Genomic DNA, 26736 nt, shown 5'->3' with positions numbered 1-26736 from the left:
GACAAATGATAACAAAACAAAAACAAATAATATAAGATAAATTCTAATTATTACAGCATCTTAGGTATTTATCTAAATGATTCTTAAAGCTTTGAACTGAACTACATTGCACTACCTGTGCAGGAAGTTTATTCCATTCATTAACTACACGGTTGGCAAAGTTGTTTCTACCTACTTCCAAATTGAATCTATTTCTGGACAGTTTGAGACCATTGTTTCTTGTCTGATTCTCATTCAATGTAAAAATTTGGTCACTTTTGATGTTGTCAATTCCCTTTAGAATTTTAAAGACCTGTATCAAGTCACCTCTGAGTCTACGCTTTTTTAGGGAAAACAGATTCATATGTTTTAGTCGATTTTCGTATGATTCATTTTTGATATTTGGAATCAGTTTTGTGGCTCGCCGTTGTACTCTTTCCAATCTGTCAATGTCTTTAATGAGATTCGGTGACCATATGGAAACAGCATATTCCAAATTTGGACGAACTAACGACTTATATAGCTTGTTAATGAGTGATGGACTTTTGAAATCAAAAGATCGCGCAATCAGTCCTAGAATCTTATTTGCTTTCTCAGAGGCTGAAATACACTGCTTGGATGATTTGAGGTCGTTACTGATAATTACGCCGAGATCTTTTTCACTATCCACTTTTGTTAACGAATTTCCAAATAACTTGTAATCGTACTTACTGTTATTTTTACCTATGTGCATTACCTTGCATTTACTTGTGTTAAATTTCATTAGCCACTTTTCAGACCATTGCTGTAATTTATCTAAATCTTCTTGAATATCTAATTGGTTTGAGTGATCATTTGCCACTCCGCACAGTTTTGTATCATCAGCAAATTTGGAAACGGTAGATTTTAGTCCATGGTCTATATCATTTATATATACTATGAATAGAAGTGGCCCAAGAACGGAACCCTGAGGAACTCCACTTGCAACACTTTTCCATCCAGAAGTTTTTCCATTTAAAACAACTCTCTGTTTTCGATCATTCAACCAATTACTAGTCCAACCTAATAGGCTACCACTTATTCCATGCAAAGCTAATTTAGTAAGTAGTCTTTCGTGTGGGATGGTATCAAAAGCTTTTGCAAAGTCTAGATATATTAAATCTATATTGTTTCTTTTGTCATAATTCGAGATAACTGTGTTGTAGAATTCGAGTAAGTTAGTCACGCAAGAACGTTTCCGTCTGAAACCATGCTGGCTATCATTTATCAAACGGTTACTTTCTAAATGATGTTCGATAGCATCTCTGATGATAGTTTCCTAAAATTTGATGCAGTCAGAAGGGATTTCTCCCTATCTTCTCTATGTATCACATGAGAGGATGCCGAGAGTAAATGAAGCATCCCTGTTGTGGATGTGCTTTGTCTTGCTGCATTTGCTTCTGACCTAGGCACTGGGCAGGAGACAGGGATGACCCTTCATCCACGAGGAGCTAAGATATAAGACGGGGACAAGGGTGGTGGAGGGGAGTGGAATGGTTGCATCGTGCCTTTGACTTGACTACGTCCCTTATAAGGAAGAAAAAGTCTTTGGCATATAGATGGAAAAACTGAACCAACAGTTATTCTGCCAAGAACTGTAACATACCTTTACTAACAATGACCAAAACAAAACCGAATCAGTCACCAAAGCATGAAATAACATCACAGTTACTGTAACAATTTATTTTACACATTTACAAAAAATATATATATATAAATATATAAAAATCATTTATGTATTATCTTTTCAAAATCTACTTTGTCCAGTCTCTTGTTGGCAACTTCCACTGTCGGCAGGAGTTCGGTGATTATCCCTGTGGCGACTGTGCTGTTGTTCTCCCTCACTGTGAAGGACTGCCCGAGTCGGACCACCATCCGTTCCTGGAGCGTCACTTCCACCGCAGTGTGATCACCTGACAAGAAGAGGTACAAATATCATGCATATGTAAACAATGAAGACATGAATGTATACGACTACAAGCATTCACAATTGACAAAGCAGTTCAAAATATCCTTTTTTATACAAGGTGGAATTCTATTCTTCTATCCTGGCTACAATTCCATAAAAACATGCATAAACACAAACACACTTAAAACTGTTACAATGTGAATCTGAAGTTATTATTTTGACGAACCTGGCATAATCATATCCGTGCCTTCTACTAAGTCAATACGGCACCCAACGTTCCAAGTCTGACTGAAGAGCCGCTGAATGTAGCAAGACGTCAGGGGCCAGGTCCTCCCGCCTTCCTCCCTCGTGAGTAGGTATATTTGTGCCACAAATCTGTCAACATAATATAAACTGACATTAACAGAGTTCCAATAACATAAGAACATAAAAATGACGGAGACCGCAAGAGACCATAAGGCCTACACTAGGCAGCTCCGTATCCATCACCACCTGTCATCCCCATCCATAAATTGTCTAATCGTTTCTTAAAGCAACTGATAGTTTCAGCGCTTACTACATGGTTACTAAGATTATTCCATTCGTTGACCACCCTATTATTAAACCAATTCTTGCCCATTTCCTTCTTGAATCTAAATTTGTCCAGTTTATAACCATTACTGCGAGTCCTAACCTGTTGTTTTAATATGATGACCTTGTTTGCATCACCCTTGTTAAAGCCTTTGATCCACTTGAACACCTCTATTGGATCACCCTGCACATATACAAAAGCCACAATACAAGGAGAGGGTGGGGTTGCCAATTAAATGAATCAGCCTTGCTGTGGATGTGATGTGTCTTTCTACATTGCTTCTAACCCAGGGCAATGGGCAAGATGCAGGGATGACCCATCATCCAGGAGGAGCCAAGATGAGAGGGAGGGAGGGAGGGGTGGTGAATGGGAGTGGAGTATGTGGGGATGGAATAGGTGGGAGTGAATTTTATGCTTTTTTTTTTTTTGTCTACCTCTTTTGTAAGGGGGGAAAAAGCCATTGGTATATGTATGTTCAATACAAGGTAGTGCTAACGAACCTTTTAGGTGCATTACCACCGGGTGAGCCTTGGGGACAAAGGCTCACCTGAACCGATAACACTGTGCGGGTCAAATGCACTGCAGCAAATCACTGTTCATCTGCTGTGGGGGCTGACAGCTAAAGCTAGTTCACTCATCACCTCCTCTGCGTCCACTCAACTCGTAACCTCACAGAGCAGGTGAAAGGAATATCCTTTCAGGCTGCATCAACCACAATCTCTCTCTATGCATTTCTATTACTTGCACTCTCTCTTTCCTGTTCTACTGGAACAGTGTGGGGATCAAAACTCCTTGTTACCTTATCAATCCATCTAATTGTAAGTTCCTCTATAACTTCCTCCACTTAACCGTCTTCCACACTCTCTTTGATAGCCATTCCTCATTCTTTTCATATGCCAAAACCATCTCAGCACTTTGGTTTATCATATTAGACAACTTTCTCCCAATACCCATTTCCTTTCTCACCTCCACTGATAATGATCAATAAAGTTATTATTACTACATCAAAAGCTGATTTTTTTGTTCATTCTTAAGTGATAACAATGTCCTGAACTGACAATGAATTCGAAGGCATTAAACACAATATAAATGTATGTTATGGGTTCATTTCATTATGAGAAACTATCTATGCACCAAAAGGCTTCTTCCCCCTTATAAGGGAGGTAGCCAACCAAGGCATGCACCCACACTCCACTCCTGTGAAAAGGTGGAGAAAATAGAGAGGAAAAGGTGGAGAAAATAGAGAGGAAAAGGTGGAGAAAATAGAGAGGAAAAGGTGGAGGAAATACAAAGGAAAAAGTGGAGGAAATAGAGATGAAAAGGTGGAGGAAATACAGGGGAAAAGGTGGAGGAAATAGAGAGGAAAAGGTGGAGGAAATGCAGAGGAAAAGGTGGAGGAAATAGAGAGGAAAAGGTGGAGGAAAAGGTGGAGGAATTACAGAGGAAAAGGTGGAAGAAATACAGAGGAAATGGTGGAAGAAATACAGAGGAAAAGGTGGAGGAAATACAGATGAAAAGGTGGAGGAAATACAAAATTGACAGAGAAAGGTACTGGGTCTGGTCCAGACATTTTGTCTCATCTGTACCTTTAGACAGAAGTGAGGCTGTTGATGTTTTTCGAAAATGAGGCAGAGGGGAAAGGTTAATTTTATCCATAAACTAACAGATAAAAATATGCATTTAAACCCTTGATATTCTATACTGTACACTAAACCTACCAAATCAGGTGTTCATTTTTTTTAGAAGTTCTGGTCTACATTGACTACCACTGCCTCACCTGTTCCTGCATTGAGCAGAGCCTAAAGCACACAGACTCATGCCCCTACTGAGTGTTTCCTGGCGGACACCTCGTAAGAGCACCCCGACGTTCTCACCAGCCACGGCACTTGGCACCGATTTCTTGAATACCTGATAAAAGAAAGAAAATATATATCTGTTTTATATACCTACCAAGGGCTTTCCTCCTTACAAGGGAGGTAACTAAGTCAAAAGACACATACCCACTCCTTCCTGGCTGCCACTACAACGGTCCGAGTTCGAATCCCGCCCAGGGCTGAAATAATTTCAGTATCGCTGGGCTGCGGGTCGTTACTCCAACTCTTGTGGGCAAGGAGTTGGGGTGTGTGTGTGCGTGTAAGGTAACAGCATTACCCATAGATCGGTCATATATATGAGCTCTGAGCTCTCTTCCGAGGGGGAAATAGCAGTCGATTGTGAGTCCAACATGTGATCCAAGACTATGGTGAAACCCATTTTACCCCCACCAAAATTAGTGCAATGCTTATAAATTTTCTTTTATTTCATTCTAGACATTTGGGAATGTATGCTAAGAGGAGACTGTATGAAGGAGTGATTGTGCCAACAGCACTGTATGGGGCAAAAACATGGAACATAAGAGAGGAAGAGAGAAGGAGTCTGAATGTGTTTGAGATGAGGTGTCTGAGAAGTATGATGGGGGTTACTAGGCTAGATAGAGTGAGAAATGAGGAGGTGAGGAGAAGAACAGGGGTGGAAAGGGAGTTGGGAGATAGGGTTGATGAAAGAGTATTAGGATGGTTTGGACACATGGAAAGAATGAGGTATGGAAGGCAGATGTGGAGGGAGTGAACATGAGGCGACGTCCTAGGATGAGGTGGATGGATGGGGTGAAGGGGGCTTTGGGGAAGAGGAGAATGTCTGTTGAGGAAGGATGGGAGAGGACAGAAGACAGGGGTGAATGGAGAATGGTTGTATATGGATGATGTTGTGATGCATGAGGTGGAATGGGTGGGGGGATGGGGGGTGAGGTAGTATGTGTGAGCAAAATTTGATGCAGCCCGAAGGGATTTCTCCCCGTCTTCTCCTTTTATGCATGGGGGGACGGAGAGGGGGGGTTGCTGATTTAATGAAGTGGCCTTGCTGTGGATGTGCTGTGTCTTGCGACACTGCTTCTGACCCAGAGCAGTGGACAAGGTGCAGGGATGACCCATCATCCAAGAGGTGCTAAGATAAGAGGGAGGGTGGAGGGGTGTGGAGTGCATTCAGGGATGGAATGGGTGGGAATGATTTTATGCCTTTTCCTTTTTGGCTACCTCCCTTGTAAGGGGGAAAAAGCCTTGGTATATGTATGTATTTCATTCTATGTATGCACTTATCTATTTATTCTTATGATATAAGAAAAAGAAAAGACATACACTGCACTAATTCTGGTATAATGATGAGAGCCAAGTAGATGAACCGATTCTAATTTCAGTTCGTGATACAACTGAAAGTATCCACAGGACACAAACATCCACAAAGGGGATTCATTTCCTGCCTCATTTCTCTTTCGGTGTTAACCATGCTTGTGTATATCTGCCCATTCAAATCTACACATAATTATCAGATATTCCACTACACTCTCCCCTAAGAACATGGACATCCAGAACTCTTCCTACTCTTCGTGTCTTATCAATCATTCATCCATTCATCACCCTCTCCCAAGTGTATCTACAAGACCCTCGCATGGGGGGATGTTCAGAGAGGGGCATATGCCCTGGGACGGCACATTTAGGGGGGTGGTAATTCTAGTCTGAACATGCTGCTTACAAGGCTGACAAAGTAATTAAAAAAAAAAAAGTCAAAGGAACCATGAATATTTTTCCGTAATATACAAATTTTGTGTTAGAATCAACAGAATATGAAATATTTTTTCCTTATACTTTTTGCAATAGGGACATCAAGTACAATTTTCTAAATCTGTTTAATTATTTTGTTAGCCAATAGCTAAAACAGGCAGTAAAGGATGGTGGAGATGGAAAGTGGTGATGGGGGTGGGGGGGACATCACTGAGAACTTTGCTCCGGGGTGCCATTTTGCCCTGGGGTGGCACTTTGGCATGTAAGGGCTCTGTGTACTTATGCTTGTATATATCTGCCTATTCAGAGGGCCTCTGTCACAGATAACTGTAGGGGTCGGGCACTTTTTTAATCCACCAAGGCATTTACTTGCTTCTCTCAATCTACATTCTACCTCCACCTCCACTCCTCCCTTTTCTGCCACATTTGCCCCCAGTATCTAAAGTTATCCACTTCCTCCAGTCTCTTTCCCCTAATACTCACTTCCAATTTGCCATTATCCTTTCCCCTTGTACATCTCATCATCTTACTTTCACCCACTTTTGTCTCCAACTTCCTTTTTTTGCATATCTTTTCAAACTTTATCACTAAGTTCCTTAATCCCTCCTCTGATCCTGCTACAAGCACAGTGTCGTCACCAAACAACAACTGGCCTATCTTCCATTTTTCTCCATTTTCTTTAACCATCTCCAATCCCTGACCCATTACCCTTGCACCTCTCGCACCACCCCATCCATGTACACATTAAACAGGCATGGTGACAGGAAACATCCATAGCAAAGTCCTATCTTTACCTCGAACCACTCACTCTTTCCATTTCAAATTCAAACACAGGCTCTACTATATACATATATATATACCAAAGGCTTTTTCCCCTTACAATGGAAGTAACCAAAATACAAAGGCATAAAATTCTCTTCCACCCATTCCATCCCCACATACTCCACTCCCATTCACCCTCCCTCCCTCCCTCTTATCTTGGCTCCTCCTGGATGACAGGTCATCCAGGAAGAGCTCTACTACTCTCGTAAAAACTCTTGACTGCTCTTAACAGTTTTCCTCCTATCACATATATCTGTAATACCTCCCACAGTGCCTTCCTGTCTACCCTGTCATAAGCCTTTTCCAAATCTATAAAGGCCCAAAAAACATTTTTACCTTTTCCTAAAACTTTCTCATATATCTGCCTTACCACAAAAATCTGATCCAAGCAACCCTTACCTCTCCTAAACCCACATAATTCTTCGCCAATTACTCCCTCTGTTCCTCTCTTCATCCTCTCAATCAAAACTCCCATAAGCCTTCCCAACTACATTCAACAAACTGATCCCTGTGAAACCACTACACTCACACTTGTCCCCCTTTCCCTTGTAATCCAGGAACTATAAAAAAAAAAAGGAGTGAAAGTAGTGGAAGCACACAGAAAAAGACCTTGGGATCTGGAGAATGAATGCTAGCCCCACAGGGTTGTACCTCCACACAGAAGTGAGGGTGTTGACGAGTTTTTGAAGATGCACAACATGAAGAAAATGCTCCCCAGCATCCAATGTCCAGGACCACTACACAAAGAAGAGAAAGAAGAGACTTGTTGACCATCTTTATAATCATGAGAGGTATGGAAGTCCTTGACAAATATGACTTACTAAACTGGGATACAAGAAATACAAGAGGACATGGAGGGAAGCTCAAAAAGGACAGTTATTGAAGAGACCTGAAAAAGGACAGCTTTCCCCACAGAGTGGTGGATGTAAGGAACAAACTAGATGGAAAGATAGTGTGTGCAAAAACAATACACGAATTTAAGAGCAAATTAGACACTGTGAGATACAGAGACGAGACACCACAATTGTAGCTCCCCTTCCTGAATGATACAACTAGGTATATACATATAGTAGATTTTTTTTTTTTTTTTTTTTCTGACCACAAATCACTTTTAATTCCATGCCATCGTAATTGAGACTGAGAGTCGCTCGAAGGAGGCATCCGTTGGAAATTGAAACGTGGACGAGCCGAGGATTCAAACCCAGCTAACCTGTAACAAAGTTACAGTGACGTCAACCAATACGCTATCAAGAGATAGTGTATTGGTTTACGTCACCGTAACTTTGTTACGGGTTAGTTGGGTTCGAATCCTCGGCTCGTCCACGTTTCAATTTCCAACGGATGCCTCCTTCGAGCGATTCTCAGTCTCGATTGCGATGGCATGGAATTAAAAGTGATTTGTGGTTGAAAAAAGATAATAATTGATCACTGGGAACCACTCAGTGTGTATATACATATAGTGGAACAGTGATAAGAACACTTTGTCACCTGGATGTCATTGATCACGGTCTTCATGGCCCGGTCGAAGCCAAGCAGCTCTGCCTCAGCACCTTTCCTGACCACTCCCTGCTGGATGGTGCCGACCACCACCGAACCCCGTCCTGGAACGCTGAAGAAGTTGTCAATGGGGACCATGAATGGCGAAGTAATGTCTCGAACTGGTTGTGGCACGTAGCTGTCTGGGAGGAGAGGAAAAAGGAGAGGGATTACTGAGGTAATAGACATGAACTTTGGAGGACAGTAGACTTCAATAAATTATGGTAAAAGACAACTTTGGAGAAGGATGGCAGATTTCAATAAATTATGATCAATTGAAGGGACGGAGAGGGGGTCACCAACTAAATGAAGCAGCTTTGCTGTGGATGTGCTGTGTCTTGCTACATTGCTTCTGACCCAGGGCAGTGGGCGAGATGCAGGGATGACCTGTCATCCAGGAGGAGCCAAGATAAGAGGGATGATGAATGGGAGTGGAGTATGTGGGGATGAAATGGATGGAAGTAGATTCATACCTTTGACTTTGGCTACCTCCCTTGTAAGGGGAAAAAGCCTTTAGTATACATATGTATGCATGGTCAGTTGGAAACAACGAACGAAAAGAGATTGGAGTTAAAAGCCAGAGGTAAAGAGGCAGGAAGGTATGAGATGTCCGGAAGAATGTGGGAATGGACTGTGGGAATGAATGGGGAGACTCGGAATAATACTCCATGAGTTGCACCGACTGGAAACCCACAGCCTCACCGTAGACAACATTAGTCCCCGGGTCCCTCAACGGACCTTAGAGAAAAATCTTTGGACTGTTGTCCTTGCTGTACCAATATGGGTCTAATATGGGTCTATTTCTTTGTCACCAGCTAGCAGGAGGAGGAGGAGGAGGAGGAGGAGGAAGACGAGGAGGATTTGTATCAGTATTTTATTTCCAATAATCAGCACTTTTATCCTTGAAAACAATATTACACTAAAGCAATTGAATCAAAGTGGTGGTAACAGGCAAATTAAGGGCTGGTAGCACAATGAAGGAATTGTACAGGTTAGAAGTGATTATTATGCTGTAATGACTGTCATTTATCTTATATTATCTATTTCTTTTGTTATCATTTGTCTGTTTATTATAATTTCCTTGATTCATGTTCATTACTAGTTAATGTCAATTTATTATTATTTACTATTCACCTGCTTATCATTTAACTGTACATATGTATTTATTTATCTATTTTATTTATTATTATTTATACTATTATGTTTCTATTTATCTATTTATCAAATTATTTATCATTACTATTATTATTCTTTTTTTTTTTTTGCATCCAACCTAGTTATGGACCAAAAGGTCTCCAGTCGGCATGCTCCGCCTTTGTAATACATGAATGACATGTGACTCATCCATACGGGCGTAACAAAAGGTCCCCCCCCCCCCAAGTCCCTCACACCGTCACTACCCAATACGGAAAAGAGTAGGAGGAGCAGGAGGAGGAGGAGTGGGATAAGGATGGAGATGAAGATATGGATGATGATGATGATGTGGAGGAGGAGATGGAGAAAGTGGAGAAACAGTTGCTAGTCGTCAGTTCTCCTCACGTGAAAAAAAAGGAGAAAGTATAGTCCAAGTTGATAAAAAATATATGTGATATTCAAAGAATGGACAAGATAACAAACAGGGACAGAAGAGTCTGATACAAAGAATGCACACATACATACAAATACCAAAGGCTTTTTTCCCCCTTACAAGGGAAGTAGCCAAAAAACAAAGGCATAAAAAAACCCTCCCACCCATTTCTGGATGATGGGCTGTCATCCCTGCATCTCACCCACTGCCCTGGGTCAGAAGCAGTGTTGCAAGACACAGCATATCCACAGCAAGGCTGCAGCTACGCTAAATAATAGAGCACGCAGTATGTTCTCATTACCTCCAAATAACTTATCTATTTTCCTTTAGTTCATCGTACCTAAGGCCTCCATAAGTCGATGAATGCACGGCACGCCGTATTCGCTCTGGTTGCCTTGCAAGGCTTGCAGTGCCGACCCGAAGACCACAGGGCAATTGGCTCCGTCGAACTCAAGGTCTTCCAATAGCTCTCTTATTTCGAGTTCAACCAGCTCCAGCATTTCCTCGTCAACCAAATCCGCCTTGTTGATGAACACCACAATGTGTTTCACACCCACCTGACAAATGTAATGGCAGTAAATGAGAATATTTATATATAATAATCACCAAAGCTGAGCGCGTTCCTCGGTGCATTCTGCTATACTTTGGCTGCAGTTGGTGCTCCCAAACTATCAAAGCTTAGGAGATAGGTTCATACATACATATATATATATATATATATACAAATATATATATACATATATATTATATATATATACATATATATACACATACATATATACCGTATTTTCCGGCGTATAGTGCGCGACTTTTTTCCGTTGGAAGGGCCTAAAAATGAGGGGTGCGCGTTATCCGGTGGTGCGCATTATCTACGGCCTACGATAAAAATTCTGCGGCTGTGTGTGTAATTTTTTTCACAACCACGTGACGATGTTGGCCGTCACAAAGTCGGGAGGCACACTTCTCCGTGACGTTCCGTGAGAACAAGAAGAACAGCCATGGTGACATGAAAGAATACGCCAGCATGGGCTACCGCATATAAATATTTGGTGTAGGTAGGTATCTATCGAATCTTATTTTTCATGTTTCAACAGGCCTAAACACCATGAAACATGATCAATATTCATGATATTTGACCATGTTCACAGCATCTTAGTTTGAATTTTTATGTTGTTGTTGTTGTCGTTCCCTAGACTGTCTGTCCGAGCAGTCCCGTCTCCCCAAGGAATGCCATAGCCGAAACTGGGTTTTCCCACAAATCCTTTATAGAGCGTATGTTGTGTTGTTTGCATGCATGATTGTGTATAATGCAGTCTTCCATTATGTGTTGTATGGTATGGGGTGAAGTGTTACATCCTGGGCAGCTGTTCACAACGCGGTCATCCAGCCTCTTCTGGTAGCTTAGAAGTGCTGGGTGGTGACTGCACCACAGTCTGGTCAAGTGGACTCTGTCCTTTCGTGGGAGAGAGGATTCAGAAGGGTGGATATCAGGGGGTCTGGCATGCAGCAGTGAGTTGTCTTTCAGTGTGTTAATGGAGCGGTGAGTGATATGATTATGAATATGTTTCCGGAGGCTGGTATTTGGTGGTTGTGGAGGAAGAGAAGAGAGTATCTGTGCGTGATAAAGGTCTTTGGGTGTTGTTTTAATGTTTCTTGGTGTGTGTGGGTGTTCTGCTATGTAGTGTAGTGGGTGTAATGTGTTTGTGGTGGCTGCGGCAAGTGTTTGTGTGCCTCTCATGTCGAGGTGGTCCTTGACTTTGAGGACTTTTGTTTCATGGTGTAAATGGTCTGTAGGTGTTGTATTTGTGCAGCCTGTAATTGTTTTTAGGGCTTTGTTTTGTATGATTTGAAGGGTGTTGTGGTGTGTCTCACTGAGATTAGGAGCCCATGCAGGACTCGCATAATTCAACACTGAGCGTATGCATTGTTTGTATATTGTTATATTAGTTTCTTTGTTTTGTCCAAATGTTGTTCCAGTGATTGACTTAAGTGCAACTACCCCTGGCCACCGGCTCTACGCAGGTGGCACCGATCCCCAAGAGGAGCTACGCCACCTTGGGGAGTACCACAATCCTTTTTCCCAACATGAATTTTTATGTTGACTTTGTTGCTTCACTTTAGGTATGGTACAAACTCCGTTGCGGCCGTTCATAAACTCGTGTCAAACACCTGACTACAACACCCTCTTTCGGGAGTTATATTAACTAAACGTCACCTCGATGAGAGACTGTCCTATTTCACCACTGTCATTGCAGGTTCAAAGCTAAAACGAAACAGTCTGTAGTTTGTTTCAGTATTAAATAAAAAATGGTAAAGACGAATTATTTCCTCAAGATATAAAATGAAAATTTTCTGTAAAAATCCCGAAATTTTTCTGTATATTTTACTTTCAATAAACTTTTTTTAGATCATATTTCCTACAAACTATTTAAGCTACAAAGTAATAAGGGACCAACGCACAACATGAGTCATATACCGGTACATGTAGTTCCGACTTTTTCTTAGTTGTGTCCTGATTGATGCCTAAACTGACACTTAATTTAGTGACAAATCAACAGATTTCCCAGCGGTGGCTCTAGCCAATGAAAAATGCCGAGGTAAAACTGCGTTATAGACAAATGCGATCGGGCATGCGTGTTATACGTCGGTGCGCGCTATCTGTGTACTGAGATAACGAAGTGCATGGGTGCGCATTATAACCCGATGCGCATTTTAAGCCGGAAAATACGGTATACCAAAGGCTATTTCCTCCTTACAAGGGAGGTGGCCAAAAAACAAAGGCTACCAGAAGAGGCTGGATGACCGCATTGTGAACAGCTGCCCAGGATGTAACACTTCACCCCATACCATACAACACATAATGGAAGACTGCATTATACACAATCATGCACGCTAACAACACAACATACACTCTCTAAAGGATTTGTGGGAAAACCCAGTTTCGGCTGTGGCATTCCTTGGGGAGACGGGACTGCTCGGACAGACAGTCTAGGGAACGACAACAACAACAACAACAACAACTCCCATCCATTCCATCCCCTACATACTCCACTCCCCTCTCCTCTACCCTCTTCCCTCCCTCTTATCTTGGCTCCTCCTGGATGATGGGTCATCCCTGTATCTCACCCACTGCCCTGGGTCAGAAGCAGTGTCACAAGACACAGACAGGTTCATACTGAAATAAAAGTCCGGTAGGCCACATACTATACATACATACATATACCAAAGGCTTTTTCCCCCTACACGGGGGGTAGCCAAAAAAAGGCATAGAAACCACTCCCAACCATTTCATTTCCTATATATTCCACTCCCCTCCACCCTCCCTCTTATCTTGGCACCTCCTGTCCACTGCCCTGGGTCAGAAGCAGTGTAGCAAGACACAGCACATCCACAGCAAGGCCGCTTCATATATTCGGCAACACCCCCTCTCCGTCCCCTCATGCACAAAAGGAAAAGACGGGGAGAAATCCCTTCGGGCTGCGTCAATTTTTTTCTCATACATACTCCCTCACCCCCCATCTCCCATCCACTCCCCCTCATGCATCACAGCATCATCCATACACAACCCCTCTCCATTCACCCCTATCTTCTGTCCTCTCCCATCCTTCCTCCACAGACATTCCTCTCTTTTGTAAAGCCCCTTTCACCCCATCCATCCATCTCATCCTAGGATGCAACCTCATATTCACTCCTTCCACACTTCTTTTACTAATCTTTCTTCACTCATTCTTTCCATGTGTCCAAACCATCCCAATAATCTTGCATCAACCCTATCTCCCAGTTCCCTTTCCACCCCTGTTCTCCTCCTCACCTCCTCATTTCTCACTCTATCTAGCCTAGTAACCCCTATCATACTTCTCAGACATCTCATCTCAAACGCATTCAAACTCCTTCTCTCTTCCTCTCTCATGTTCCATGTTTCTGCCCCGTACAATGCTGTTGGCACAATCACTCCTTCATATAACCTCCTTTTAGCATCCATTCCCAGATGTCTATTTTTCATTACACTCTTCAATCCACCAAGGCATTTACTCGCTTCTCTCAATATACATTCTACCTCCACCCCTACTCCCTTTCCTGCCACATTCGCACCCAAGTATCTAAAATGATCCACTTCCTCCAGTCTTTCACCCTTAATGCTCACTTCCAGCCTGCTTTCACTCTCTTCCCTAGTACATCTAGTACCCACATTTATCTTCAGCTTCCTTCTTTTACACACCTCAAACTCTGTCACTAACTTCCTCAATCCCTCCTCTGATCCTGCTACAAGCACAGTGTTGTCAGCAAACAACAACTGGCTCACCTCCCACTTTTCTCCATTTTCTTTAATCATCTCCAACCCCTGACCCACTACCCTTGCATTCACCTCTTGCACCACCCCATCCATGTAAAGATTGAACAGTCAGGGTGACATAACACATCCCTGATGAAGTCCCACCTTTACCTCAAACCATTCACTCTATTTCTAATCCATACTATACCAAAGAAAAATTTTGTAGGCCACATCCAAAAGGTAGGCCGCATACTACATCAGCACCTATATTGCTTTAATAGTTTAGGAGTGCTAACCATGGCCAAACTAAAGTGGAATGCACCTAGGAATGTACCGAGGAACATGCCCAGCTTTGATAATCACTACTGATATATCCACCTCTGATGATTACCATAATGGCTGTAAATCATGTCAGATGATAAATACATGTACCAAGACCTCAATCTCCCTTAAATGGGAGTGGCTGAATCAAATCAAGCACTCTATAATAAAATGCCTAAGTATATACTTCACTACACTCCTAAAGAAATCATTCACATGACAAAAAAAAAAAAAAAAATAAATAAATAAATAAAATATAATAAAATAAATAAATAGATAAATTGTATTTACATGTCTAAGTTCAGGTCACCATCCCATATAAAAACAGTACCAACACAGAATCAGCCTGGCAACAGATTCAATAGCCCCAGATGCTATAACTTGACAGACAGCAATGCATGTCTCTACTTAATGACTTCTGGACTGAAGTGGTGGATTTGCATGAAAGAACTACAGCAGCAGACTGACTGACTGATTTTCCTATCTTGTGACACAGACAGAATTCCTGCAAATCATCTCGGACAGATCTATGGGAGAGCTTAGTGTGTCGCTGTCCTCTCCGGGTCTGGTTGGAGAAACCTGGAGCAACAACTGACTGCTACCAGAAGAGGCTGGATGACCACACTGTGAACAGCTGCCCAGGATGTAACAATTCACCCCATACCATACAACACATAATGGAAGACTGCATTATACACAATCATGCATGCAAACAACACAACATACACTCTATAAAGGATATGTGGGAAAACCCAGTTTTGGCTGTGGCATTCCTTGGGGAGACGGGACTGCTCGGACAGACAGTCTAAGGAACGACAACAACAACAATTGACTGAGATCTTTGTGTTTTATTGAATCAATTAAACCTAAACTTCAATCATACACACCTGCTTAGAGAGAAGAAGATGTTCGTGAGTCTGAGGCATTTGGCCATCATCTGCAGCCACCACTAGTATAGCACCGTCCATCTGTGAAGCTCCTGATATCATATTCTTGACGTAGTCTGCGTGCCCAGGACAATCAGTATGTGCATAATGTCTGTGAAAAAATTTACAAGAATAATATATGAATGTAAATACATATACCAATACCTATTTCCCCCTTACAAGGGAGGTAGCCAAAAAACAAAGGCATAAAATCCACTCCCACCCATTCCATCCCCACATACTCCACTCCCATCCACCCCCCTCCCTCTCTCTTATCTTGGCTCCTCCTGGATGACGGGTCATCCCTGCATCTCACCCACTGCCCTGGGTCAGAAGCAGTGTAGCAAGACACAGCACATCCACAGCAAGGCTGCTTCATTTAATTGGCAACCCCCCTCTCCATCCCCTCATGCAGAAAAAGAGAAGACGGGGAGAAATCCCTTTGGGCTGCGTCAAAATATCATTCACACATATTCCCTCACCCTATCCCCTTCCACTCCCTTTATGCATCACAGCATCATCCATACACAACCATTCTCCATTCACCCCTATCTTCTGTCTTCTCCCGTCCTTCCTCAACAGACATTCCCCTCTTTCCCAATGCCCCTTTTACCCCATCCATCCATCTCATCTTAGGTCACCCCCTCATGTTCACTCCTTCCACCTCTTTTACTAATCTTTCTTCATTCATTCTTTCCATGTGTCCAAATCATCCTAATACCCTTTCCTTAACTCTATCTCCCATTCCCTTTCCAGCCCTGTTCTCCTCCTCACCTCCTCGTTTCTCACTCTATCTAGCCTAGTAACCCCTATCATAATTCTCAGGCATTTAATCTCAAATACATTCAAACTCCTTCTCTCTTCCTCTCTTATGTTCCATGTTTCTGCCCCTCCTCTCTTCCTCTTATATGTTTCATGTTTCTGCCCCATACAGTGCTGTCAGCACAATCACTCCTTCATATAACTTCCTCTTAGCATCCATTCCCAATGTCTATTTCTCAATACACTTTTTAATCTACCAAGGCATTTACTCACTTCTCTCAATCTATATTCTACCTCCAACCCCACTCCTCCCTTTCCTGTCACATTCGCACCCAGTTATCTAAAGCTATCCACTTCCTCCAGTCTCTCACCCTATATACTCACTTCCAGCCTGCTGCCATTCTCTCCCCCTGTACATCTCATCACCTTACTTTTACCCATTTATCTTCAATTTCTTTCACACACCTTCCCAAACTCTGTCACTAACTTCCTCAACCCCTCCTCTGAGCCCTAAAAACAATTACAGGCTGCACAAATACAACACCTACAGACCATTTACACCATGAAACAAAAGTCCTCAAAGTCATGGACCACCTCGACATGAGAGGTACACAAACACTTGCCGCAGCCACCACAAACACATCACACCCACTGCTACATTACACAGCAGAACACCCACACACACCAAGAAACATTAAAACAACACCCAAAGACCTTTATCACGCACAGATACTCTCTTCTCTTCCTCCACAACCACCAAATACCAGCCTCCGGAAACATATTCATAATCATATCACTCACCGCTCCATTAACATACTGAAAGACAACACACTGCTGCATGCCAGACCCCCTGATATCCACCCTTCTGAATCCTCTCTCCCACGAAAGGACAGAGTCCACCTGGCCAGACTGCGGTGCGGCCACCACCCAGCACTTCTAAGCTACCAGAAGAGGCTGGATGACCGCATTGTGAACAGCTGCCCAGGATGTAACACTTCACCCCATACCATACAACACATAATGGAAGACTGCATTATACACAATCATGCACGCAAACAACACAACATACACTCTATAAAGGATTTGTGGGAAAACCAAGTTTCGGCAGTGGCGTTCCTTGGGGAGAAGGGACTGCTCGGACAGACAGTCTAGGGAACGACAACAACAACAACAAGAACCCCTCCTCTGATCCTGCTACAAGCACAGTGTTGTAAGGAAACTACAGCAATAGAAATATATATATATATATATATATATATATATATATATATATATATATACATATATATATATATATATATATATATATATATATATATATATATGGAGTGCAATAAAAAAAAAAAAAACACTCAAAATTAAACCCCACCTCCACCCATGAAGCAGTTTGAGTAGAAAAAGAAAAAAGAAGAAGCAGAAGAAGAAGAAGAAGCAAAACCATCACAAGCTGACAATGTCTTGCATGAGAGACCTGGGGCAACAAATTGACCAATCAATTTTTATGTCTTTCTTCCCCTCTAAACCCTCAATTTCCAAACACAGTCCCCTCAGACTGTTTGGGTAGTGGGAGGGAGGGGATACAAAATGAATTACTTCCCACAGAAATGAATCTCAGATTCATTTGCATCAGCAAGAATACTATTTTTTCACAGGAAAAGACCTACAGGCTAAATAACTAATCTTAATTGAAAACAATACACTCTCCTGGGCATTTTATTGTTTTGATTTATTACATACTTTGTTACATGCCCATGTACTGTGCATAAAATACCAGGAATAGGTTTCTTTAAAGAGAACAAAATTGGGAGCAAAGTCCTAGACACAACCAAGTCTCAGTTATACCTAAGACGCTATTGTGTTAGACATGTCAATCATTATTGTAGTTCACTATTCCAATACATTAATTATACACAAGTTAGCTAAATATAGTTATTTGATGTTTATCTAATGTTTAGTTGATAATTATCCAGCTCAATCACTCACTAAAAGCAATTATTTTTGGGGAAAATCAATGTCTGGGAATTATAAAGAATTTTCCTCATTATATCTTAAATCCCATTATCAGCGTTTCCTATGGTGCACAAGGTTTGGCATCAATTATCCTTAATATTACTGAGGGCTACTTGTATAAATAAATTCTCATTACAACAAAAATGTTGTAAGAATTCTAAATACTCATAGATAAAAACATGCAAGAAAATATAAGATACAGCACATTTACCTGGACTTGGAAGAGTAATTAACATGTGCAGTGTTGATAGTGATGCCACGGGACTTTTCTTCTGGAGCACGATCAATTTGGTCATAAGATACAAAAGTTGAGAGTCCCTCCTCATGTAAAACCTGAGGAAAATAAATAGATAAATAAACAAATGAATAAACCATCACAATTAAAAGAGACTATATCTGTAAAGAATCTCCACTTAATAGCTTTGTTTTGATATGATGGCATCCTGGATAGTAGTACAACCACCACACTTATAAAAAAGGAAACCAAACTAACATCTCAAACTACACTGCCCACATTCATAAACTAAACCTCATTCAGGAAAGAAAAAACAAGTCTCAAAGTAGATTCACAACACTAATACACGTCAGCATACCCTCCTCCAACAAAACAAAAGGAATCATACAATCACTAACTGACACTACAACATAAATAATCATGATGCAAACACAAATAAAGAAAACGACATACAGCATCACAAACATCTACACTCCACCCTCCACTTTAGCTCTTACCAACCCCAGCCTCACCAACCCTTGCCACCCCTTTCTCTCCACCTCACCTCCTCATTTCTCATTTTATCTTCATAACCTGTATGTTGCCAGTTACCTGAAGGCTGCAGGTCTTCTGCAAGAGAGACCAGGAACAATGGATTGACTGATCATAACCTTGACCATAATCCTTACACTTTTGAGTTTCTCCTTTCTGCTTCCCTTAAATTCCAAATCTCTGCCCCATAAAATGTTGTAGGCACAATTACCCCTTCATACTGCCTTCTTTGTGTCCATCCCTGGATGCCTATTTTTCATGACACTTTTCATTCCCCCAAGACCTTTACTCACCTCCCTTACTCTACAATTTACCTTAACCCCTACACATGCATTCCCTGCTACATATGACCTTAAGTATTTAAAATGGTCCACTTCTCCTAGTATATCTCTTTTAAAACTTTCCTTAAACTCACTGCCACCCACATCCCTTGTACATCTCATCATTATATCTATACTTACTTTCAACTTACTCCAATCACATACCTTACTGTACTCAACCATAACTGCCTTACCCTGTACTGAGGTATGGACTAAATGGCAACATGCAGCTAATACTTTAGGAACTATTTTGGCATGCCTCTACAGACTAGAGACACATATCGTTATTCGTCTATGTCAAGAGTTAAAATCTCTACTCATAGAGGAATGATGATGCTTTTTAACTACAGCGGGCCCTCCTGCATATTGTTCCCTTGGACATGCCCTTACATATTCCTATGACTCCCTTTCTCAATTCCTTTGTGGTGGGGTGGGGTGGGTGTTTGGGTGAGGGGAACTGTGTCACCATGTTTTCCATGCCTGTTGTAAAAAGGCAGCTCAGTCAAATGTTGCCATTGCAATCTGTGCCAGTTCCCACAAATGAGTGAAAGTTTTACCACAAAATCCCCACAAGGAAATCTGGAGATCCACATTTTTTCCCCACAAAAAGAAGGAATTATTATATACACATATAAGTTCATTGCAACATATAATTTGCTCACAAAACATCTCATGTGAGCAAATTTCTCCCACAAATTTGTGGAAAATTCCCACTAAATGGGATCATTGACTAAGTGGAATGGAGTGATCAGAGAAAGGATGCTGCTCCCTGTATGTTTCTCTGGCAAAATGTCAAAGAAAAAATATAATTAACCCATTCAACTCCGATGACAAGATGTCTTGTCATTTGGTCAAATAAAACAAAAAATCATAAAACACCAAAATGTTTGATCAAACACCAGAAAAATATGACGTCAATCCTCGCTTCGCTCGCAGCGAAGCGAGGATTGACGTCATATTTTTCTGGTGTTTGATCAAACATTTTGGTGTTTTATGATTTTTTGTTTTATTTGACCAAATGACAAGACATCTTGTCATCGGAGTTGAATGGGTTAAAAAAGACACACAACAGCATATATATTGGACCCATTCCAACACACAAATGGACAACAATGTGGGCCAAACCTAATATACTGAATATCTTATATCACACTTCAGTTACAAGTTTTGGGACATTCAAATGAAGAAGTTTATCAATTTGTAACTAGTACATTTGACACAAACAACCTCAAACTTTTACATATTACATATATATATATATATATATATATATATTCTGAACACCAAAGGGAAAAGAAAAATTCTTGGAATCCGAGCGCTTTCATGATATTTTCACATCTTCAAGGATTGCAATAGATGTGAAAATATCACGAAAGTGCTTGAATTTAAAAAAAAAATTCTTTTCCTTGTGGTGCTCAGTATATCAGAGTAGTCACGTGTGTGTTTTGTGATACTTGTGGATACATATATATATATTTCTAAACAGAAATGTGTATATATATATATATATATATATATATACAGACGCTCCTCTACTTATGTTCATTTGTTTTACATTTTTTCGATGTTACGTTTGAACTGACTGTATAAAAAAAAAAAAATTGAGTGAATGTTTTAGTTTAGCGCTCTCTCCGTAGTACGAGACGTTCAAATGATACTTACGCATGACGCTGCGTCCATTGTTTACATGGCACAAACGACAGACTGAACGTGCCTTGCCTCCTCCTCCCCTCCTTCTCCACCATCTCACTTTATGTTACTTGAATTTAATTTATTTGATATTAATGTTATTATTTTACATTGTTATGTTTATAATTAATGATTTAGGGGTGTTTTATAAGATATGGTAATAGAATTTATGGATGTATGGTACAGTATGAACGGTCATACATTACTGGAACGTACAGTAACTTACGTTCATTTTCATGTTACGTTCAGCCGTTCGGAACGTAACTAAAACGTAAGTTGAGGAGCGTCTGTATATATACATATATATATATATATTCTATACATATCTAATATTCTATATTCACACAGATAATTTTCTTCTCACTATGACAACAAGAGCAAGATTATTATAAGGAAGGAGACATGGAAATTTTTTTTTTTTTTAAATCACCTTAGTGATGGCTGCTGTTAGCGTTGTTTTGCCATGGTCCACATGACCAATGGTTCCTACATTAACATGAAGAAGATCTTTACTTGGTGCAGAGCAGTAGTCTCTGTTGCCCCACAGCCACAGGGTCCTCCCAAAGCACCATCTCCTTGCCTTCAAGAAAGAGGATGAATGAGGAAACATATTACTTAATTCCATTGCACAAGGCTGTTGTTAAAAATAAAAATGATAACCATAATAGTAATAATAACAATAAAATTAACAATAATAGTAACAATGATAATGACTTATCTATATACAAAATGATTTTCCTCCTCTTATAAGGAAAGTAGCCAAGTCAAAAGGCATGTACACATGCCCAACCACTTTGTCTCCACCCATTCCACTTCCATCCACCACTCTTTCCTCCCTTTCAACTTCACTCCCTTGTAGATGAAGGGTCATCTCTGTCTCCTGCCCACTGCCCTGGGTCAGAAGCAATGCACCAAGACAGTACACACGCAGCAAGGCCACATGCAGATAATAGAAAACATGGGGAGAAATCCCAATGGGCTGCATCAAAATATCATTCACACACAACCACTCCCTACCCCATCCTTTCCTTGCATCACAGTATCATCCATACACAGCCATTCTCCACTCACCCTTATCTTCTGCCTTCTCTTTTCCTTGCTCAACAGACATTTCCCTCTTGCTCAAAGCTCCTTTCACCCCATCCATCCATCTCATCCTCAGTCATCCCCTGATGTTCACTCCATCCACCTCTGCCTTCCACACCTCTTTTGTTAATCTTTCTTCACTCATTCTTCCCCATCTGTCCAAACGATCACAATGCTCTTTCATCAACCCTATCTACCACCTTCTCAACCCCAACTCTGCTCCTCCTCATCTCATTTCTCACTCTATCCAACCTTGTCACCCTGACCATACTTCTCAGACATTTCATCACAAACACATTTAACCACTTCAGTACGAGTCAAATTCTCATGTGCAGCATCGGCTGCCATATGTATGCTGCATCGCACTACTTGCATTATGAAATATAGTCACTGCTGCTGTATTACTCATTCTCTTTTACTCTGAGTAATAATAAACACAGAAAACATTATCAAACCATAAACACGGCAAAGGAAACATGGACTGGAAGTGAAGTGTTTATTCCTGATGTTTCGTCTATTGATGAAACATCAGGAATAAACGCTTCACTTCCAGTCCATGTTTCCTTTGCTGTGTTTATGCAACTTGTTCACATGGATTTTCGTGATCAAACCAGAATCTGGAGGTAACTCGTGTGCAACTACAAAAAATATATATAATCAAGACGGCAATGCAGGCATCCTTGTGTACCCACTTGCATCTCATGACACCTATGTGGGCATCATCATACCGAAGTGGTTAAACTTCTCTCTGCCTCTCTTAAATTCCAAGTCTCTGACCCATAGTGTCCCCAATACAATCCATCCCCCTTAATATAATCTATTTGCATCCATTCCCATATGCCTATATCTCATGACACCTTTTAATCCCCCCAAGGCATTTACTGGTTTCTCTCAATCTACAATTTACCTTTAATTACAAAGGATTACAAAGGCGGAGCATACCGGCAGGAGACCTTTTGATCCATATCTAGGTCGGATGCGAAAAAAAAAATCATATTAATAATGAAATAATAAATAAAAACTATAATAATGTAAATAACGAATAAAATACATAAATAGATGCATAGGTATAGTTAAATAATAAATAAACAGGTAAATAGTAAATAATAATATATTGACATATAACTAATAAATGAAAATCAGACAGACAAAAGATAACAAAACAAAAACAAATAATATAAGATAAATTATAATCATTACAGCATCTTACTTAGGTATTTATCTAAATACCTAAAATATGACGTCAGTCCTCGCTTCGCGAAGCGAGGACTGACGTCATATTTTTCTGGTGTTTGATCAAACATTTTGGTGTTTTATGATTTTTTGTTTTATTTGACCAAATGACAAGACATCTTGTCATCGGAGTTTAATGGGTTAACCACCTCCATTCCCCTGCCCATTACCTTCACACTTACCTCCTGCACTACCCCATCTATGTACACATTAAACAACCATGGCAACAGGACACATCCCTGATGCAGCCCCACCTTTACCTCAAACCACTTGCTCTTTCCATTTCCAATTTTAACACAGGGTCTACTACCCTTATAAAAACTCTTCACTACCCTTAACAGCTTTCCCCCAATCTCATATATCTGCAATACCTCCCACAGTATCTTCATTTCCACCTTGTCATAAACCTTTTCCAAATCCATAAAGGCCCAAAACACATCCTTACCTTTTCCTAAAGCTTTCTCACATTTCTGCTTTACCACAAAAAATCTAATCCATTCAACCCTACCTTTCCTAAACCCTCACTGCTCCTCACAAATTACTCCCTCTGTTCTTCTCCTAATCCTCTCAATTGAAACCCTCCCATAAACCTTCATAAGTACACTCAACAAACTGACCCCTCTGAAACTACTACACTCACATTTGTCCTCTTTTCCCTTGTAAGGTAGAACTATACAAGCAAACCTTCAGTTCTCTAGCACTCTACCCTCCCTTAGACACTCATTAAAAAACCTCATCAGCCAGCCCACTATTACTGTACCTCTCTTCTTCAGACACTCCACATAACATCCATCCAACCTCAGGTGCCCTACCTGCTCTTATCATTTTCAAAACTACTTGTACCTCACTTTTTCTTATTCCTCCTAGATTTTCCTTCCCCATCACCATAATTTTCTGAGTGCCTCCCACTGCTATCACCAATCCCTCTCTATCATCTTCCACATTCAACAGTTAAAATACTCTGACCATCTTTCCCTCACTGCCTCCTCTTCCGTTACCATCTGTTCATCTGCGCCTTTTACCTTTTCTTCTCTGCTTGACTCACATTCCCTTCTTCTCTTAAATTCCTTCATAAACATTTTTTTTTTTTTTAATTTTCCAAATTTTCTGTCATACTCCTCCCCATTTTACACTTGCTCTCCTTTACCTTATGTTTTGCTTCTCTTGTTTTTTTCTTTTTACCTCTTCCATGTTTCTCTCATCCTACTCACTTCTTCTCTCCTAGTACCTTCTTCATTTCATTATCCCACCACTCACTACCCTTCCTTCTATTCCCTCTCATCCTCCATGTTCCACCCATCATTTTTGCACACCTTGTTACTTCCTCCTTGGCACACCCCCATTCCTTTTCCACTCCTCTTTCACACTCTATATCCTTCACCATCTCCTCCTACACTTCTCTAAGCTTCTCCTGCTCCTTTTCTTTCTCATTTAAACATTTTACTCGAAGCACCTCTCTACCTTCCACCCTTTTTCTCTTTCTCCACATATCCTCCACTCTCAATTGAACTTCCACTGAAAAAATGATCAGATATTCCACCACTCTCTCCCCTAAGAACATGGACATTGAGAACTCTTCCTGCTCTTCTTCTGGATACCATTGATGCCTTATCAACCACCTTTCCATTCACCACCCTCTTCCATGTGTACTTATGCTTGACTTTTTTCTTAATGTGTTAGGTATCATCAATTCTCTAAACACATTTCCACCATCAGCTCTCCACTACAATTTTTACCAAGCGCTCCAAACTTCCCAACCACACCATCTATTGGTTCATCCCCTCTTCATTGAGATCCCACGACACCACTACATAGACATTACTCCCAAAACTATGTACTCATTTAAATCTATCCAAAGAGCCTTCCTCTTCTTTATACTCTTCTCACTACCAGGCCCCTATGTACTTACAAAGACCCCTTCCCAGTTTCACCTTCATTCAAATAAACCTTATAGAAACTCCCTTCCATTCCACCACATGCTTTCCTATCTCCTCACTTACAAGTAGAGCCACCCTTCCCTCCCTTGTCTTCTCCTAACTCCTGACTCCTCCCTCCCCACTGCACTTCCAACTCAAAAATCACCCCTCCCTCTCAACTTAGTTTCATTCAGTGCCAACACATTCATCTTCCTTCTCATAAACATACTGCCTATCTCTTCCCTTCTGTTCTCATCTGGACTACACCACATTAAAAGACCCAAACCTGGTTCTAGTTAGAAAACTCTTCCCACATCCTATTATGCCTTGATTTCTCATAGGAATAGGGTTACAGAGGGCAGGATACCTAGTCCTATCACTCCATCACTTTTTAGCTCCCTTTTATGAGCTGAATGAGAAAACTCAGCAAGAGTATTCTTTTTTCCCTTTACCACAGTGAAATACTCAGTGAGTATACTCCATTATAATGGCAGAGAAAAATCTTGGAGTGTTGGTCATGGGTACCATGTCACATGACAAACATATCAACAAAATCATGGATAAAACATACAAATTTGTGACAAACATAGTAGTAGGTCTGGTTAAGTTAGGTCATGGTAGGGTAGTGTAGGGTGAAAAACAGTTTTCAGACAACTTACTTGATGATCTCAATGAATATGATGTTCATTTCTATCTCGAAATTACTATTTTTTTCACACAGAGCTTTGAATTCCCAACATCCTGACCTACAATTTTGAGGTAGGAGAATGGGTGAAGTAGTAAATTACACTAAACAAAATTTCATTCTAATCATAAAGAAAAGCGTTTGAAAAATGTTTTTTAATCAGAAATACTCCAGAACAAATGTCTAAATTTTACCTTCTTTTTCGATATGTAATTACAGCTTCTGGTTTTCAAAAATCATGCAAATATTTTTATGGGTTTAAATACATCACTGAGTGACTGAATGTGCACTTTAAAAGTTTGTTTTTCTTGCACCAATGTTGAATGTACGTAAACAAATAACGTCTCAGAAGAATATAAGTTTTTCCCTGAACACTAGACGTCATGAATCTATCGAGTAAATATTCAATTGCAATATATTTCTAGTCAACTATATATTGCAAGTCTTCAAATAAATGATGATACAAAAAAGATACCGGTACTCGGTAGTATTAGATAATTAGACTAGTACAAACAACAGTAATTCACTTAACTCACCAAGAAGCATTCATTTTGTGTAAGGCTGAGAGACAGTTTTGATATTTGGGGCAAAAGGAATCGAGTAAAATGAATCATTTTGTCCACTTAATATATAACAGTCCCCTCCCTGTATTCAAAATAGAATACAAGTATACATTACAAGTCTTCCCCCTCGCACATGAAGTTTTTACTTCTAAACATTGCAGACGATGTATAGGTATAGACGATAGGAT

The 26736-nt window shown here is 40.6% G+C and overlaps 2 protein-coding genes across 2 annotated transcripts in view; one reads left to right on the top strand and one right to left on the bottom strand.

The window, feature by feature from the left end:
• Positions 1–26736, top strand: part of LOC143031084 (uncharacterized) — a 434563-nt gene that overhangs the window by 185661 nt on the left and 222166 nt on the right. The gene's annotated exons all lie outside the window — the stretch shown is intronic.
• mEFTu2 (mitochondrial translation elongation factor Tu 2) lies at positions 1666–26706 on the bottom strand. The gene is made up of 9 exons (XM_076194489.1): positions 26522–26706; positions 21496–21645; positions 18502–18623; positions 15480–15630; positions 10339–10555; positions 8384–8574; positions 4255–4385; positions 2133–2281; positions 1666–1910 (listed from the first exon to the last, which is right to left on the bottom strand). Exons 1-9 carry the CDS (start codon positions 26597–26599, stop codon positions 1726–1728), a joined length of 1374 nt encoding a protein of 457 aa, XP_076050604.1. The 5' UTR covers positions 26600–26706; the 3' UTR covers positions 1666–1725.

Source organism: Oratosquilla oratoria, chromosome 12 (genome assembly GCF_046742065.1).
Source record: "Oratosquilla oratoria isolate Oo_2021 chromosome 12, ASM4674206v1, whole genome shotgun sequence".
In the NCBI taxonomy this organism is placed as follows: Eukaryota; Metazoa; Arthropoda; class Malacostraca; order Stomatopoda; family Squillidae; genus Oratosquilla; species Oratosquilla oratoria.
The sequence above is the reverse complement of the archived record's forward strand: the minus strand, read 5'-3'. Positions and strand labels throughout refer to the sequence as shown.

Excerpts from the sequence above, each read along its gene's own strand:
- mEFTu2 (XM_076194489.1), bottom strand. The coding sequence starts at position 26,599 with ATGATTCATTTTACTCGATTCCTTTTGCCCCAAATATCAAAACTGTCT. Across the intron at positions 2,282-4,254 it reads TCTGCTCAATGCAGGAACAG|ATTTGTGGCACAAATATACC; the intron begins GTGAGGCAGTGG and ends TTATGTTGACAG. Across the intron at positions 1,911-2,132 it reads CACGGATATGATTATGCCAG|GTGATCACACTGCGGTGGAA; the intron begins GTTCGTCAAAAT and ends TCTTCTTGTCAG.